Source organism: Elephas maximus, chromosome 9, assembly GCF_024166365.1.
Source record: "Elephas maximus indicus isolate mEleMax1 chromosome 9, mEleMax1 primary haplotype, whole genome shotgun sequence".
Taxonomy (NCBI): Eukaryota; Metazoa; Chordata; class Mammalia; order Proboscidea; family Elephantidae; genus Elephas; species Elephas maximus.
Genome location: NC_064827.1, coordinates 30,880,669 through 30,894,467, shown reverse-complemented (window position 1 = coordinate 30,894,467; position 13,799 = coordinate 30,880,669). Strand labels below are relative to the sequence as shown.

Genomic DNA, 13,799 nt, shown 5'->3' with positions numbered 1-13,799 from the left:
GTGAACATATTCTTATAAAAACAATGGAGTGTATAAATTCAAAAACACCAAAAATTAATAAAAATAATTAAATAAATATATATTTTATAACATGAGGTTTAGCCACAGGGCACCAATTACATTTCTCCAAATTCTGAAAAATATTTAGACTTAGATAAACTTAATATTACTGACACAAATATGCCAGGTATGAGTCAAATTATTTTATAGCTGAAGCCAAATAATAATAATGATGATGATAACAGCTTTTGAGATGACCAAACCATTGAAAGTCTGAGCTAGGACACTGGTTACTCAGAATCAGGTTTCTTCTCAAGTTTTCCTGTGGACTCATAAAAGAAGAGAAAGCACCACCTGATTTCTACTCTGACAACTTCCTAGGCACAGTCACTGTGTTCCTTCCCTTTTAGATAGTGGATTTCCTGGAAGTACCTCGTCACAGCTAGTACAGGGCCCTTGATTGCCAGGACAGATTATCCCTCTCCCATTGCCTGCATTGAGCAGGTCTCTAGGTCTTCCAGCTGTTGATAGAGTCCAATGAGGAGTTGGTCCAGGAGGGTTGTGTTCAAGCAGTAGAGGGTTCCTTTGTATGGAAGACGTTGAAGATCTGCTGCAACATCTCGTGGAGGACAGAGATGACCTGGGCTTTCTGGAGCTGGCTGCCATTCACCATCTCCTGGGGAAAACCTAAAGTCCTTTCTGTCCTTCAGACAGAAGAAAGTCTCCTCATTTGGCCCAGAGCTGTGAAGGTCTCCTGCTTTCCCAAGCCAAGGATTTGAGGAAGGTCACAGCCAAGGGAGCAGATGGGTTGGAAGATCATCATCAATGCTATCAGTGAAGAGACTCAAAGAGCAAACGGCAAGTTCTAAGAAGAAGACCTTTGAGTTGAGATGATTGGCCTCTGATGAAACCCAGAACTCTGTTAAGCTTCGTAAAGGAGGAAGAATTGGTCCTGATGCCAGTAAAATCTAGAATAGCTGTCAGGGAATGGTCATTTACCCTAAACAGAGGCAATAAATGATGTCCGTTGCCTGTGGGGAGGCTTTCCATTTTTACTATCCCCTTTTACTTTTTATTACACCCTCTTTTTATCCCCTCTCCCCTAACAGTTCTCTGTACATGCATTTTGACATGTAGACATGGCTGTCCTGTTAGTATTTAACCCCAGGAGACAGGACCTTAGAGGTTCTCCTCCCAACATATGAAGTGGTGTATGCTTGGATCCAATCTAATATTCCCCTAGCATGGGAACCTAACTTCGGGGAACCGTGGATGCTGCTGATGTATGCTCTTCGACTCATCCATGTCCTGTTTATTATGTAAGCAATAAATGCCTGTTGACCACACCATTAGAACCATGTCTGGTCTGCGCTCTGCTCCAAACAGTCCTCACTAAGAACTTGTGAATACAGTACATTCCAGAAGGAAAAGCCCAAAATGAGGAATTAGAAAGATTGGGGCAAAATGTAGAAAACAAAAACTCTTGGGCTCATTATTTAAGAGGCATAAATGAAAGAAGGTCCCTGAAAGTAAGAGACATGTCAGCACACCTTCACCAGAACCCTTCACACAATCCTGTGTTTTCTTTAGTGCAAAGGGCAGAAGGAAGATTCTTGAGCATATGAGCCTAAATTATTTAATCTAGGTTTTCCTTTCAACTTAAAAAAAAAAAAATAAGCATCATCTAAATGATTAAGATATATATATATATATAAATGGCCCAGAATGGTCTGTAGTCATCTTCTCTTTCTCCTGCTGTACAATATGTCTTACAGCTTCCCCTCTTCATAATGGGAAGAATTCTGCATTTTGGTCAAGTCGATAAACCTTAAATAGCTTAATGATATTTAATTTGACAAATTTGGTTTTCTTTATTCTACTTAATTGAGAAAATTACTGAACATTTACTACACATCAGTTAGCTGAGCCCAGGCTAAACCAAGATGACTAAACCTTCAGCCCTGCCTTCAAGAGAAGTAAAGCGCAAACACTACTACCTCCAGGTCTTCAGGGAGTTAGAATGTGTCCACCTGTCTTTATAGCTGCTTTGTGGCAGCCTCTTTGCCCTGCCCAGCCCATTTTTCTAACTCTGTCAAAGTAATGGTTAAGTAATCCATTTTTTTCTTTGCTATTTCTACATAATTTTAAAAAAGGTTATCTCTTCCTTTGTATTTGTCATTTTCCTATATAAAAGTTGTCCTAATGCTCTGATAACTTTTCTGTTTCACTTCGAGGTTTGTTGCAATAAAAGGAAGAGAAAATGTAAGTAAAAAGAAGAACTAGCATATTTCTTCTACGATTTTCAAGACATCAGAATTTTCCTCCCTTTTAACTTTCCTAGAAAGTAAAAGTAAGCAAGTCATGAAAAAGTAATACAAAAGGCAAATGGAAAGTAAATGCTGAAAATGAAAAAAAAGGAAGTGACATCTCTACTCAAGTGACAAAACGTCACTTACATAGCCACAAATCAGGGATTAAGGACTCTTTAGAGTGACAGGTTTCAACCTAGCCAGGGGTGAGATTGTTGCAGCTACGGACAGCTCCAGAAAGAGGGCAGCTGGTTTTTTAAGGCAGGCTGTTCCTTAAAGGGCTAGTGAACAGAGACTTATTTTTTTACTTTTTTCATTATCCACCAAGATAATCAGACTCTGGAAATGTAGTTACACCAACCCACACTCAAAAGATACTGTGTTGTAGACTGGATGAACATTTTATTAATGTCAGAGAGGTCAGCTATGCTGGAATTTAATAGATGTTAGCCATTTGGGCAGGGAACTCCCTCCATACACATGTTCATGTTCACACCAGAGATGAAATTAGAAATAAAAATGTTTGTTGGTGAGCTGAGAATTAAAGGGAGGGAAGCAGATCATCTCAGGGGAACTTATATCCAGCTTTCATAGTTGGCTGAGTTGGTTTTCTCCATTGTGGAAACACCTAACAGCTGTTGAGTGTTTACTTTGTTTCAGGCATTGCTATTAGTACATTGTATCACTGATCTTCATGACAACATGACAAAAAGTAGGTATGATTATCATTTCCATACAACAGAGGAGGAAACTGAAGTGCCCAAGGTCACACAGCCAGTGCAGGCTGGATGTGTGACATGAACCCAGGCAGTCTAGTCCCAGAGCCCACGGTTGTAAACACTAGATTGCACAGTCCCTTCTGACCGACATGTTTGCCCTGCCTTATATAAACACTACCTAGTCCTTTTTTTTTCTTTTTTTTTTTTTAGTCCTTACTCTCTGGTTCACATATTTCTATTCACTAAAAGCACCATTCCCTCTTTCCAAAGACACCACAATATACTTGAATATGATACAGTTCCTTTATACCTGCCAAGTTCTAGTCCAGTCTTTTAAATGATGCATTTTGTTGAACTCAATTGGATCTCTGAAACTCCCTATTCCCATCTGAGATATTTACAGATATTATCCGGGAGGTTTAAGTATCTATTTTAAATTTGGTTTTATTATCTCTGTCCTCAGAAGACTACCATTTTCTGATACAGTCTCTAAATTCTAGATTTACTCACTTTTTGCAACATTTAGCTCTTTTTTGCACCTGATGGAGCCCTGGTGGTGCAGTGGTTATGAGCTCGGCTGCTAACTGAAAAAATGGTTGGCAGTTCAAATTCACCAGCCACTCCTTGGAAACTCTGTGGGGTGGTTCTACTCTGTCCTATAGGGTCACTATGAGTCAAAATCGACTCGATGGCAATGGGTTTTTTGGTTTATGGAACAGAGACCTCTTTTCTGCTTCCTCTGAGACAGATACTGTGCTGACCACTCAGGATACAGAATTACTGCACTCAGGGAGCTCACAGTCTAGCAGGGAAGTCAGATGTTAAACCAATAACTAGACTGATTACTTAACTACAAGCGAGCTGAGCACAGCTAAAGGAGAATGCTTAAGGCTAACGAGGAGTATAACATAATAAAACATAATAACGAGGAGTATAACATAATACAGCACGGCATTTGGGGAGAGAAGCAACCTCTTTGAGTTTTCAGCTTCCTTATATACAAAATATAATTCTAACAATTATCTAATAGGGAAGCTGTGAAGATTAAATGAAACAATGTTTGTAAAACACTTTGCTGAGATTCATAAAATAAACAATTACTTTCATTAGTATTAATATTATTAAAAGCAATTTGTACCTTAGAGATTCAATAAAGACATGTTATGACAAGCGTTGAATACCATCACAGCTCCAGTTACCCCTGAGTATGTGGTGGAATATCACTTGTCAGTGGAAAATCTAAGGAGATAAGAATATCTGCATTACCACATCGGAACTGAGACAAAGTTTTAATAGCTAAAGGTTGTACTTGGTGGAGAACAGAGTCATACACAGGAGAATTTGAAACTCTTTTAGGGAAATCAATACTTCGCAAAGTTCCTGACAGACCATAGGTGCACCATAATTTTTTAAAAAATAATTTAACAATATTTTTAAGAAAAACAATTTTTGATATTGTTCACCAAACAAAATCATGAGAATAAATATATCTTCAGTTAATTTTAGACCAACTCAGGTGATATCTTAAAGGCACAGATAAAACTTAAATATTTTTTTCTTTTTTAAAAATTTTTATTGTGCTTTAAGTGAAAGTTTACAAATCAAGTCAGTCTTTCATACAAAAATTTACATACACCTTGCTATATACTTCTAATTGCTCTTCCTCTAACGAGACAGCACATTCCTTCTCTCCACCTTCTATTTCCATGTCCCTTCAGCCAGCTTCTGACCCCCTCTGCCTTCTCATCTCCTCTCCAGACTATGCCCACAGAGTCTTATGTGTCAACTTGATCCAAGAAGCTCACTCCTCAACAGCATCCCTCTCCATCCCATTGTCCAATCCAATCCCTGTCTGAAGAGTTGGCTTTGGGAATGGTTCCTGTCTTGGGCTAACAGAAGGCCTGGGGACCATGACATCGGGGGTCCTTTTAGTCTCAGTCAGATCATTAAGTCTGGCCTTTTCACCAGAATTTGAGGTCTGCATCCTACTGCTCTCCTGCTCCTTCAGAGTTTCTCTTTTGTGTTCCCTGTCAGGGCAGTCATCGGTTGTAGGTGGGCATCATCTAGTTCTTCTGGTCTCAGGCTGATGTACTCTCTGGTTTATGTGGCCCTTTCTGTCTCTTGGGCTCATAATTACCTTATGTCTTGATGTTCTTCATTCTCCTTTGCTACAGGTAGGTTGACACCAATTGATGCATCTTAGATGGCCTCTTGCTAGCGTTTAAGACCCCAGACGCCACTCTCCAAACTGGGAAGCAGAATGATTTCTTAATAGATTTTATTATGCCGATTGACTTAGATGTCCCCTGAAACCATGGTCCCCAGGCCCCCGTCCCTGCTACACTGGCCTTCAAAGCATTCAGTTTATTCAGGAAATTTCATTGCTTTTGGTTTAGTCCAGTTGTACTGATCTCGCCTGTATTGTGTGTTGTCTTTCCCTTCACCTAAAATAGTTCTTATCTACTATCTAATTAGTGAAAAACACTCTCCCTCCCTCCCTCTCATAACTATCAAAGAATATTTTCTTCTCTGTTTAAACTATTTCTCGAGTTCTTATAATAGCGGTCTCATATAATATTTGTCCTTTTGCAACTGACTGATTTCACCTGGCGTAATGCCTTCCAGATTCCTCCATGTTATGAAATGTTTCACGGATTCAGCATCGTTCTTTATCGATGCGTAATATTTCATTTGTGAATATACCATGATTTATTTATTCATTCATCCATTATGGGCACCTTGCTTGCTTCCATCTTTTTGCTATTGTAAACAGTGCTGCAATGAACATGAGTGCATGTACCTGTTCGTGTAAAGGCTCTTATTTCTCTAGGATATATTCCAAGGAGTGGGATTGCTGGATCACATGGTAGTTCTATTTCTAACCTTTTAAGGAAGCGCCAAATCAATTTCCAGAGTGGTTGTACCATTTGACATTCCCACCAGCAGTGTATAATTGTTCCAGTCTCTCCGCAGCCTCTCCAACATTTATTATTTTGTGTTTTTTGGATTAATGCCAGCCTTGTTGGGGTGAGATGGAATCTCATTGTAGTTTTGATTTCCATTTCTGTAATGGCTAAGGATCGTGAGCATTTCCTCATGTATCTGTTAGCTACCTGAATGTCTTTAGTGAAGTATCTATTCATATCTTTTGCCCATTTTTTAATTGGGTTGTCTTTTTGCAGTTGAGTTTTTGCAGTATCATGTAGATTTTAGAGATCGGATGCTGATTGGAAATGTCATAGCTAAAAATTTTTTCCCAGTCTGTAAGTAATCTTTATACTCTTTTGGTGAAGTCCTTGCATGAGTATAGGTGTTTGATTTTTAGGAGCTCCCGGTTATCTAGTTTCTCTTCCTCATTGTTAGTAATGTTTCGTATACTGTTTATGCCATGTATTAGGGCTCCTAGCATTGTCCCTATTTTTTCTTCCATGGTCTTTATCATTTTAGATTTTATATTTAGGTCTTTGATCCATTTTGAGTTAGTTTTTGTGTATGGTGTGAGGTATGGGTCTTGTTTCATTTTTTTGCAGATGGATATCTAGTTATGCCAGCACCATTTGTAAAAGAGACTGCCTTTTCCTCATTTAAGTGTTTTGGGGCCTTTGTCAAATATCAGCTGCTCATATGTGGATGAATTTATGTCTGGATTCTCAATTCTGTTCCCTCGGTCTGTGTATCTGTTATTGTACCAGTACCAGGCTGTTTTGACTACTGTGGCAGTATAGTGGGTTCTAAAATCAGGTAGTGTGAGGCCTCCCACTTTGTCCTTTTTTTTCAGTAATGCTTTACTTATCCGGGGCCTCTTTCCTTTCCATATGAAGTTGGTGATTTGTTTCTCCATCTCATTAAAAAATGTCATTGGAATTTGGATATGAATTGCATTGTATCTAATGATCGCTTTTGGTAAAATAGATATTTTTACAGTGTTAAGTCTTCCTATCCGTGAGCAAGGTATGTTTTTCCACATATGTAGGTCTCTTTTGGCTTCTTGCAGTAGTGTCCTGTAGTTTTCTTTGTATAGGTCTTTTACGTCTCTGGTAAGATTTATTCCTAAGTATTTTATCTTCCTGGGGGCTACTGTAGATGATACTGATTTGGCGATTTCCTCTTCGATGTTCTTTTCATTGGTGTAGAGGAATCCAACTGATTTTCGTATGTTTACCTTGTGTCCTGATGCTCTGCTGAACTCTTCTATTAGTTTCAGTTGTTTTCTTGAGGATTCTTCAGGGTTTTCTGCGTATAAGATCATGTCATCTTCAAACAGAGATACTTTTACTTCTTCCTTACCAATCTGGATGCCCTTTCTTTCTTTATCTAGCCTAATTGCTCTGGCTAGGACCTCCAGCACAATGTTGAATAAGAGTGGTGAAAAAGGGCATCCTTGTCTGGTTCCCGATCTCAGGGGGAATGCTTTCAGAATCTCTCCATTTAGGATGATGTGGGCTGTTGGCTTTGTATAAAAGCTCTTTGTTATGTTTAGGAATTTTCCTTCTATTCCTATTTTGGTGAGAGTTTTTGTCATCAGTGGGTGTTGAACTTTATCAAATGCGTTTTCTGCATCGATTGATAAGATCATGTTGTTCTTGTCTTTTGTTTTATTTACATGATGGATTATATTAATTGTTTTTCTAATGTTGAACCATCTCTGCATACCTGGTATGAATCCCACTTGGTCATGGTCAATTATTTTTTTCATATGTTGTTGAATTCTACTGGCTAGAATTTTGTTGAGGATTTTTGCATCTAAGTTCATGAGGGATATAGGTCTGTAATTTTCTTTTCTTGTGGTGTCTTTACTTGGTTTTGGTATCAGGGATATGCTGGCTTCATAGAATGAGTTTGGGAATAGTCCATCCTTTTCTATGCTCTGAAATACCTTTGGTAGTACTGGTGTTAACTCTTCTCTGAAAGTTTGGTAGACCTCTCCAGTGAAGCCATTCAGGTCAGGGCTTTTTTTTTGTTGGTAGTTTTTAAGTCACCTTTCCAATCTCTTCCTTTGTTGTGGGTTTATTTAGTTGTTCTACCTCTGTTTGTGTTAGTTTAGGTAGGTAGTGTGTATCTAGAAATCCATCTGTTTCTTCTAGGGTTTCAAATTTTTTGGAGTACAATTTTTCATAGTAATCTGGTATGATTCTTTTAATTTCAGTTGGGTCTGTTGTGATATTGTCCATCTCATTTCTTATCAGGGTTATTTGCTTCCTCTCTTGTTTTTCTTTTGTCAGTTTGGCCAATGGCTTATCAATTTTGTTAATTTTTTCAAAGAACCAGGTTTTGGTCTTGTTAACTCTTTCAATTGTTTTTTCTGTTCTCTATTTCATTTAGTTCTGCTCTAAATTTTATTATTTCCTTTCTTCTGGTGCCTGAGGGTTTCTTTTGTTGCTCTTTTTCTATTTGTTCAAGTTGTAGGGATAATTCTTTGATTTTGGCCCTTTGTTCTTTTTGTATGTGTGCATTTATTGATATAAATTGACCTCTGAGCACTGCTTCAGCTGTTTCCCAATGGTTCTGATAGAAAGTGTTTTCAGTCTCATTCGATTCTATGAATTTCTTTATTCCATCCTTAATGTCTTCTATAACTCAGTTATTTCTGATCAGGGTATTATTCAGTTTCGAAGTGTTTGATTTCTTTTCCCTGTTTTTTTGTTACTGATTTTTACTTTTATGGCCTTATGGTCAAAGAAGATGCTTTGTAATATTTCAATGTTTTGGATTCTGCTAAGGCTTGCTTTATGATCTAATATGTGGTCTATTCTTGAGAATGTTCCATGTGCATTGGAAAAGAACCTATACTTGGCTGCTGTTGGATGGAGTGTTCTCTATATGTCTATGAAGTCCAGTTGGTTGATTGTGGCATTTAAATTTTCCGTGTCTTTATTAAGCTTCTTTCTGGATGTACTGTCCTTCACCAAAAGTGGTGCATTGAAGTCTCCTACTATAATTGTGGAGCTGTCTATCTCATTTTTCAATGCTGTTAGAGTTTGTTTTATGTATCTTGCAGCCCTGTCATTGGGTACATAAATACTAAATATGGTTATATCATCCTGGTATATTGTCTCTTTAATCATTATATAGTGTCCTTCCTTATCTTTTGTGGTGGATTTAAGTTTAAAGTCTATTTTGTCAGAAATTAATATTGGTACTCCTACTCTTTTTTGATTGTTGTTTGCTTGATACATTTTTTCCATCCTTTGAGTTTTAATTTCTTTGTATCTCTAGGTCTAAGGTGTGTCTCTTGTAGGCAGCATATAGTCGGAATTTGTTTTTTAACCCATTCTGCCACTCTCTTTATCTTTATTGGTGCATTTAGTCCATGTACATTCAGCATAATCGTGAATAGCTAAGAGTTTAGTGCTGTCATCTTGATTTCTTTTTTTGTGTGTCGTTGACAGTTTCTTTTTCCCACTTTATATTTTGTGCTGAGTAGTTTATATCTATATATTGTCTTTTCCTCTTATTTATTGTTGTTGATTTTGTTTCTGTTGAGTCTCTTTTTTTTTTCTTGTATTTTATTTTGATGAGTAGGATTGTTAGTCTCCTTTGTGGTTACCTGAATATTTACCCCTATTTTTCAAAGTTTAAACCTAAGTTTTATTTCTTTATATCGTCTTATCTTCCTCTCCATATGAAAGATCTATGACTACATTTCTTAGTCTCTCTTTATTGTTTTAATGTTGTCTTCTTTTACATGATGGCATTGCTGTTTCCCTGTTCTGAGGGTTTTTTTGACTTGATTTATTTTTGTGATTTCCCTATCTGGGTTGACATCTGGTGGCTCTGTCCTGTATTGTAGTCTTTGGCTGATATCTGATATCATTGATTTTCTAACCAGAGATCTCTCTTTAGTATTTCTTGTAGTTTTGGTTTGGTTTTTACAAATTCCCTACACTTCTGTTTATCTGGAACTATACTAATTTTGACTTCATATTTGAGAGACAGTTTTTCTGGATATATGATTTTTGGCTAGCAATTTTTCCTTCAATGCTTTATATAAGTCATCCCATTGCCTTCTTGCCTGCATGTTTTCTGCCGAGTAGTCTGAGCTTATATTGACTTCCGTTTGTAGGTGACTTTTTGTTTATCTGAAGGCACTCTTAAAATTCTCTCTTTATCTTTTGTTTTGGAAAGTTTGATTATAATATGTCTTGGTGGCTTTCTTTTGAGATCTACCTTATTCGGAGTTCAGTGAGCCTCTTGCATAGATATCCTCTCATTTTACATGATATCAGCGAAGTATTTTGCCAACAAATCTTCAACAGTTTTTTCTGTATTTTCCATTATCCCTCCCTGTTGTGGTACTCCAATCAGTTGTAAGTTCTTTCTCTTGATAGAATCCCATGTGATTCTTAGGGTTTCTTCATTTTTTAAAATTCTTCTTCGACTATGTTGGTGCCAGGTGTTTTATATTCAATCTCACTAATTCTGCCTTCTACTTCCTCAGTACTGCTCCTCTGACATTCTACTGAGTTGTCTAATTCTATAATTTTATTGTTAAACTTCTGAATTTCTGATTGTTGTCTTTCTATGGACTGTTGCAGCTTATATTTTTCACTATGTTCTTGAATAACCTTTTTAATTTCTTGGGCATGCTCTGCATTTTTTCTGATCTCCTTGTTGATCTCATTCCTGATGTCTTGAAGAGTTCTGTATATTAATCTTTCGTATTCTGCCTCTGGTAATTCCAGAAAGACACCTTCATCCAGAAAATCCCTTGGTTCTTTGTTTTGAGAGTTTGTTTAAGCAATCATGGTCTGCTTTTCTTCATGTGATTTGATATTGATCATTGTCTCTGAGCCATCTATAAGTTATTGTATTAGTTTATTTTATGTTTGCTTACTGTGTCCTAGCTTCTTGCTTTGTTTTGTTTGATATGCCTAAATAGGCTGCTTGAGAGAGCTAGCTTGATTATTTTCACCTTTGAAGCTCTAACGCATTGTTACCAGTTGGCTAGACCTGTTACAGGTATATGAGCCTAGGAGCCCATTCATTTTTCTTGTATGGATTCAGCTTAGGTGTCCAGGTAGCTGGTCATCAAGTGTGGGGTACAGGCTCTGTCCTACAGTCTTAGAGTGGCAGGGATGATTGGCGTAGGTACAGGTATCTGGTTGCTACAGGGGGTCACACTCTGAACAAGGCAGAAGGCTGAAACTATGCCCCTAGTGTCTGTGAGGAAAGCAGGTCCCTGTTGTCCACAGTGCACAAGTGGGAGGGTTCTGCAGACGGACCATGAGCACTGAAAGTTTTTGGTTGTAGGGACTGGGAGGTACCAGTTATCCTCAAACCCCTGTCGCGGGTGGCTGGGTGACATGGGTGTTGCCACCAGTCCTTAGGCCCCTGATGTGGTAGGTGAGGACCCTGTTTAATCAGCAAAGCAGTGTCAAACGTCAAACACCCACCTCTCCACCACACAGCTGAAACAGTTGCAGTCTGCCAACAAGGGCTTATTCTCCTGAAATAGGCCCACACAGGTTCATGCAGGGGGGAAAGGTATTCAATGTCCTCGGACCATTTATACCTGGATAGGAGCCCCTTCTGTCCTGAGCTCCCCAGGTTTGCGGAGCTGGCGGATTACCATTTCCCCCTATTGTAAATCTAGTCCTTCTCCAAGGGTGGGAGAATGGCTCAGGATGCTCAGCAGAACCTATCTCAGGCCCAGGGAAATTGACAGCCACTGAAGCCGACTTGGGGTCTGCGTGGATGGTAACATATATGCGAGTACTTAGCTTTTGCCGAGAGCACAATTCTCTGGTTCCAGAGGTGTGAGTAGGCTGTGTTGCTGGCTGTCTCTCCCTGAGGAAACTGCATCTGGAATGCTACCACCCACCCCACCGTGGTTGCTCCAGGGAATGGTGCCTGAGGGTTCCCAGCGATTCAGGTCTGGCAACTCCTCTGCACTTCTGAACTGTCTCTCCCTCTCCCTGTCACTCAGTCCATTTTCTAACTTTGCCTCCGATGTTCAGAGCTCCTAGTTTGTTATAAATATAATCATTTCACTTGCTTGTTCAGGCCTTTGTTGTAAGAAGGATCACTGGAATTGTCTGATTGCTCTGCCATCTTGGCCCTGCCTCCTTAAATTTTCTAAAGAAGGAGAAAAAATGTAAATATGAAAAATAAGTAAAATCACAACCTTCTATGGTGATGCAGTGGCTGAGAGCTCAGGCTGCTAAGCAAAATGTCAGTAGTTTGAATCCACCAGCCACTCCTTGGAAACCCTGTGGGGCAGTTCCACTCTGCCCTATAGGGTTGCTATGAGTCAGAATTGACTTGATGGCAATGGATTTGGTTTTTTGGTTTGGTTTAAATTTCCTGGAAAATCACAGTTTTTTTTTTTCTTTTCTATTAGTATTTTCCCCTTCCCTGACTTTGTCTAGGCTTTTCTCTCCAAGAACAACTCAGAAGTTGTGAAAAAAAAAAAATACTATAATCCTGTGCAGATCCCTGGTGGTGCAGTGGCTAAGAGTTCAGCAGCTAAACAAAAAGTGGGCAGTTTATATACATCAGCTGCTCCTCGGAAGCCCTGTGGGGCAGTTCTACTCTGTCCTATAGAGTCACTATGAATTGGAATTGACTTGAGGGCAATGATTTTTTCTCTTTTTTTGTAATAATGCTGGGGTAGATACTGCATTGGCACTTCCTGGTTTGGAGTCTCCCATCCAAGCTTTCATGTCAATAAATTTATATATTTAATTGACTTTCAAAAAAGGAAAGAAAAAGTAGAAATGGAAAATAAAGAAGAAAAATGGAATTGCCCAGAAAATGTAAGTTCTGTACTTACCATTTAAGAGGTATTCTTCACCAAAAGTCCTCAGAACTTTCTGAGGCAAGGCTTCCACTTCAGATAGTCCTGCAGAATCACCCAGCACCCTGATGGCCCTCCCAATCTCTGTGCTGATGGCCCTGGTGATGTTCTGCTGCAGACCTGCCTGCTTTTGGTGCTGTGACCTACCTCTGAGCCATAGCAATCAGGAAACCTTCACACTTTTGAATCAAATGGAGAGAATCTCCCTTCTGTCATGTCTGAAGGACAGGACTGATTTCAGATTTCCTCAGATACTTATGGATATGAACCAGCTGGAAAAGACGCAAGCTGCTGTTCTCCTGTATGAGATGCTTCAGCAAACCTTCAACCTCTTCAGCAGAAGTGACTCTCTTGAGGCTTGGGATGAGACCTTTCTGGACAAATTCCTGTTTGGACTTTATCAGCAGTTGAATGACCTGGAGATCTGTTTCGAGAAAGATAGGAGGGTGGAACAGATACCCCTGGGAACTGAGAACTCTGTGAAGAGTTACTTCCAAGGAATCGGTCTGTATCTGAAAGAGAAGGAACACAGCCTCTGTGCCTGGGAGGTTGTCAGAGTGGAAATCAGAAAATGCTTTCTCTTCATTAACATGCTCACAGGAAAACTCCAGACATAAAGTAGAGGCTGACTCTTAAAATAGTCCATCTGATCAACTAAGTTGCTATTTCCTAATACTCAAAGTGCAATCTTCATATCTATTTTTCATTCCAGATAAAAAATAAGTGTTGACAAATTTATGGGATTATTATAAAACTATATTAAATGTCATAAATTATAATAAGCTGTTTAGAATAGAGAAATGCATGATCCATTTGCTATGGCTGAGAAACTTTTGTTTACCTATTTAAATTATTTGAAATATTTATGTGGTTCACAGTATTTAAATATTTATTATTCATAAAACACTTATTTAGTATTATATTTTGTTTAAGACTACTGTTCATTTTCAAGTTGTGGGAAATAAATGAAATTTT

At 38.6% G+C, this 13,799-nt stretch overlaps 1 protein-coding gene and 1 pseudogene across 1 annotated transcript; one reads left to right on the top strand and one right to left on the bottom strand.

The window, feature by feature from the left end:
* Positions 1–290: 290 nt before the first annotated feature.
* LOC126082395 (interferon omega-1-like) lies at positions 291–2,797 on the bottom strand (annotated as a pseudogene).
* A 10,095-nt stretch (positions 2,798–12,892) lies between these two features.
* LOC126082394 (interferon alpha-6-like) lies at positions 12,893–13,441 on the top strand. The gene has a single exon (XM_049894932.1). It carries the CDS (start codon positions 12,893–12,895, stop codon positions 13,439–13,441), a length of 549 nt encoding a protein of 182 aa, XP_049750889.1.
* The last annotated feature ends 358 nt before the right edge of the window (positions 13,442–13,799 follow it).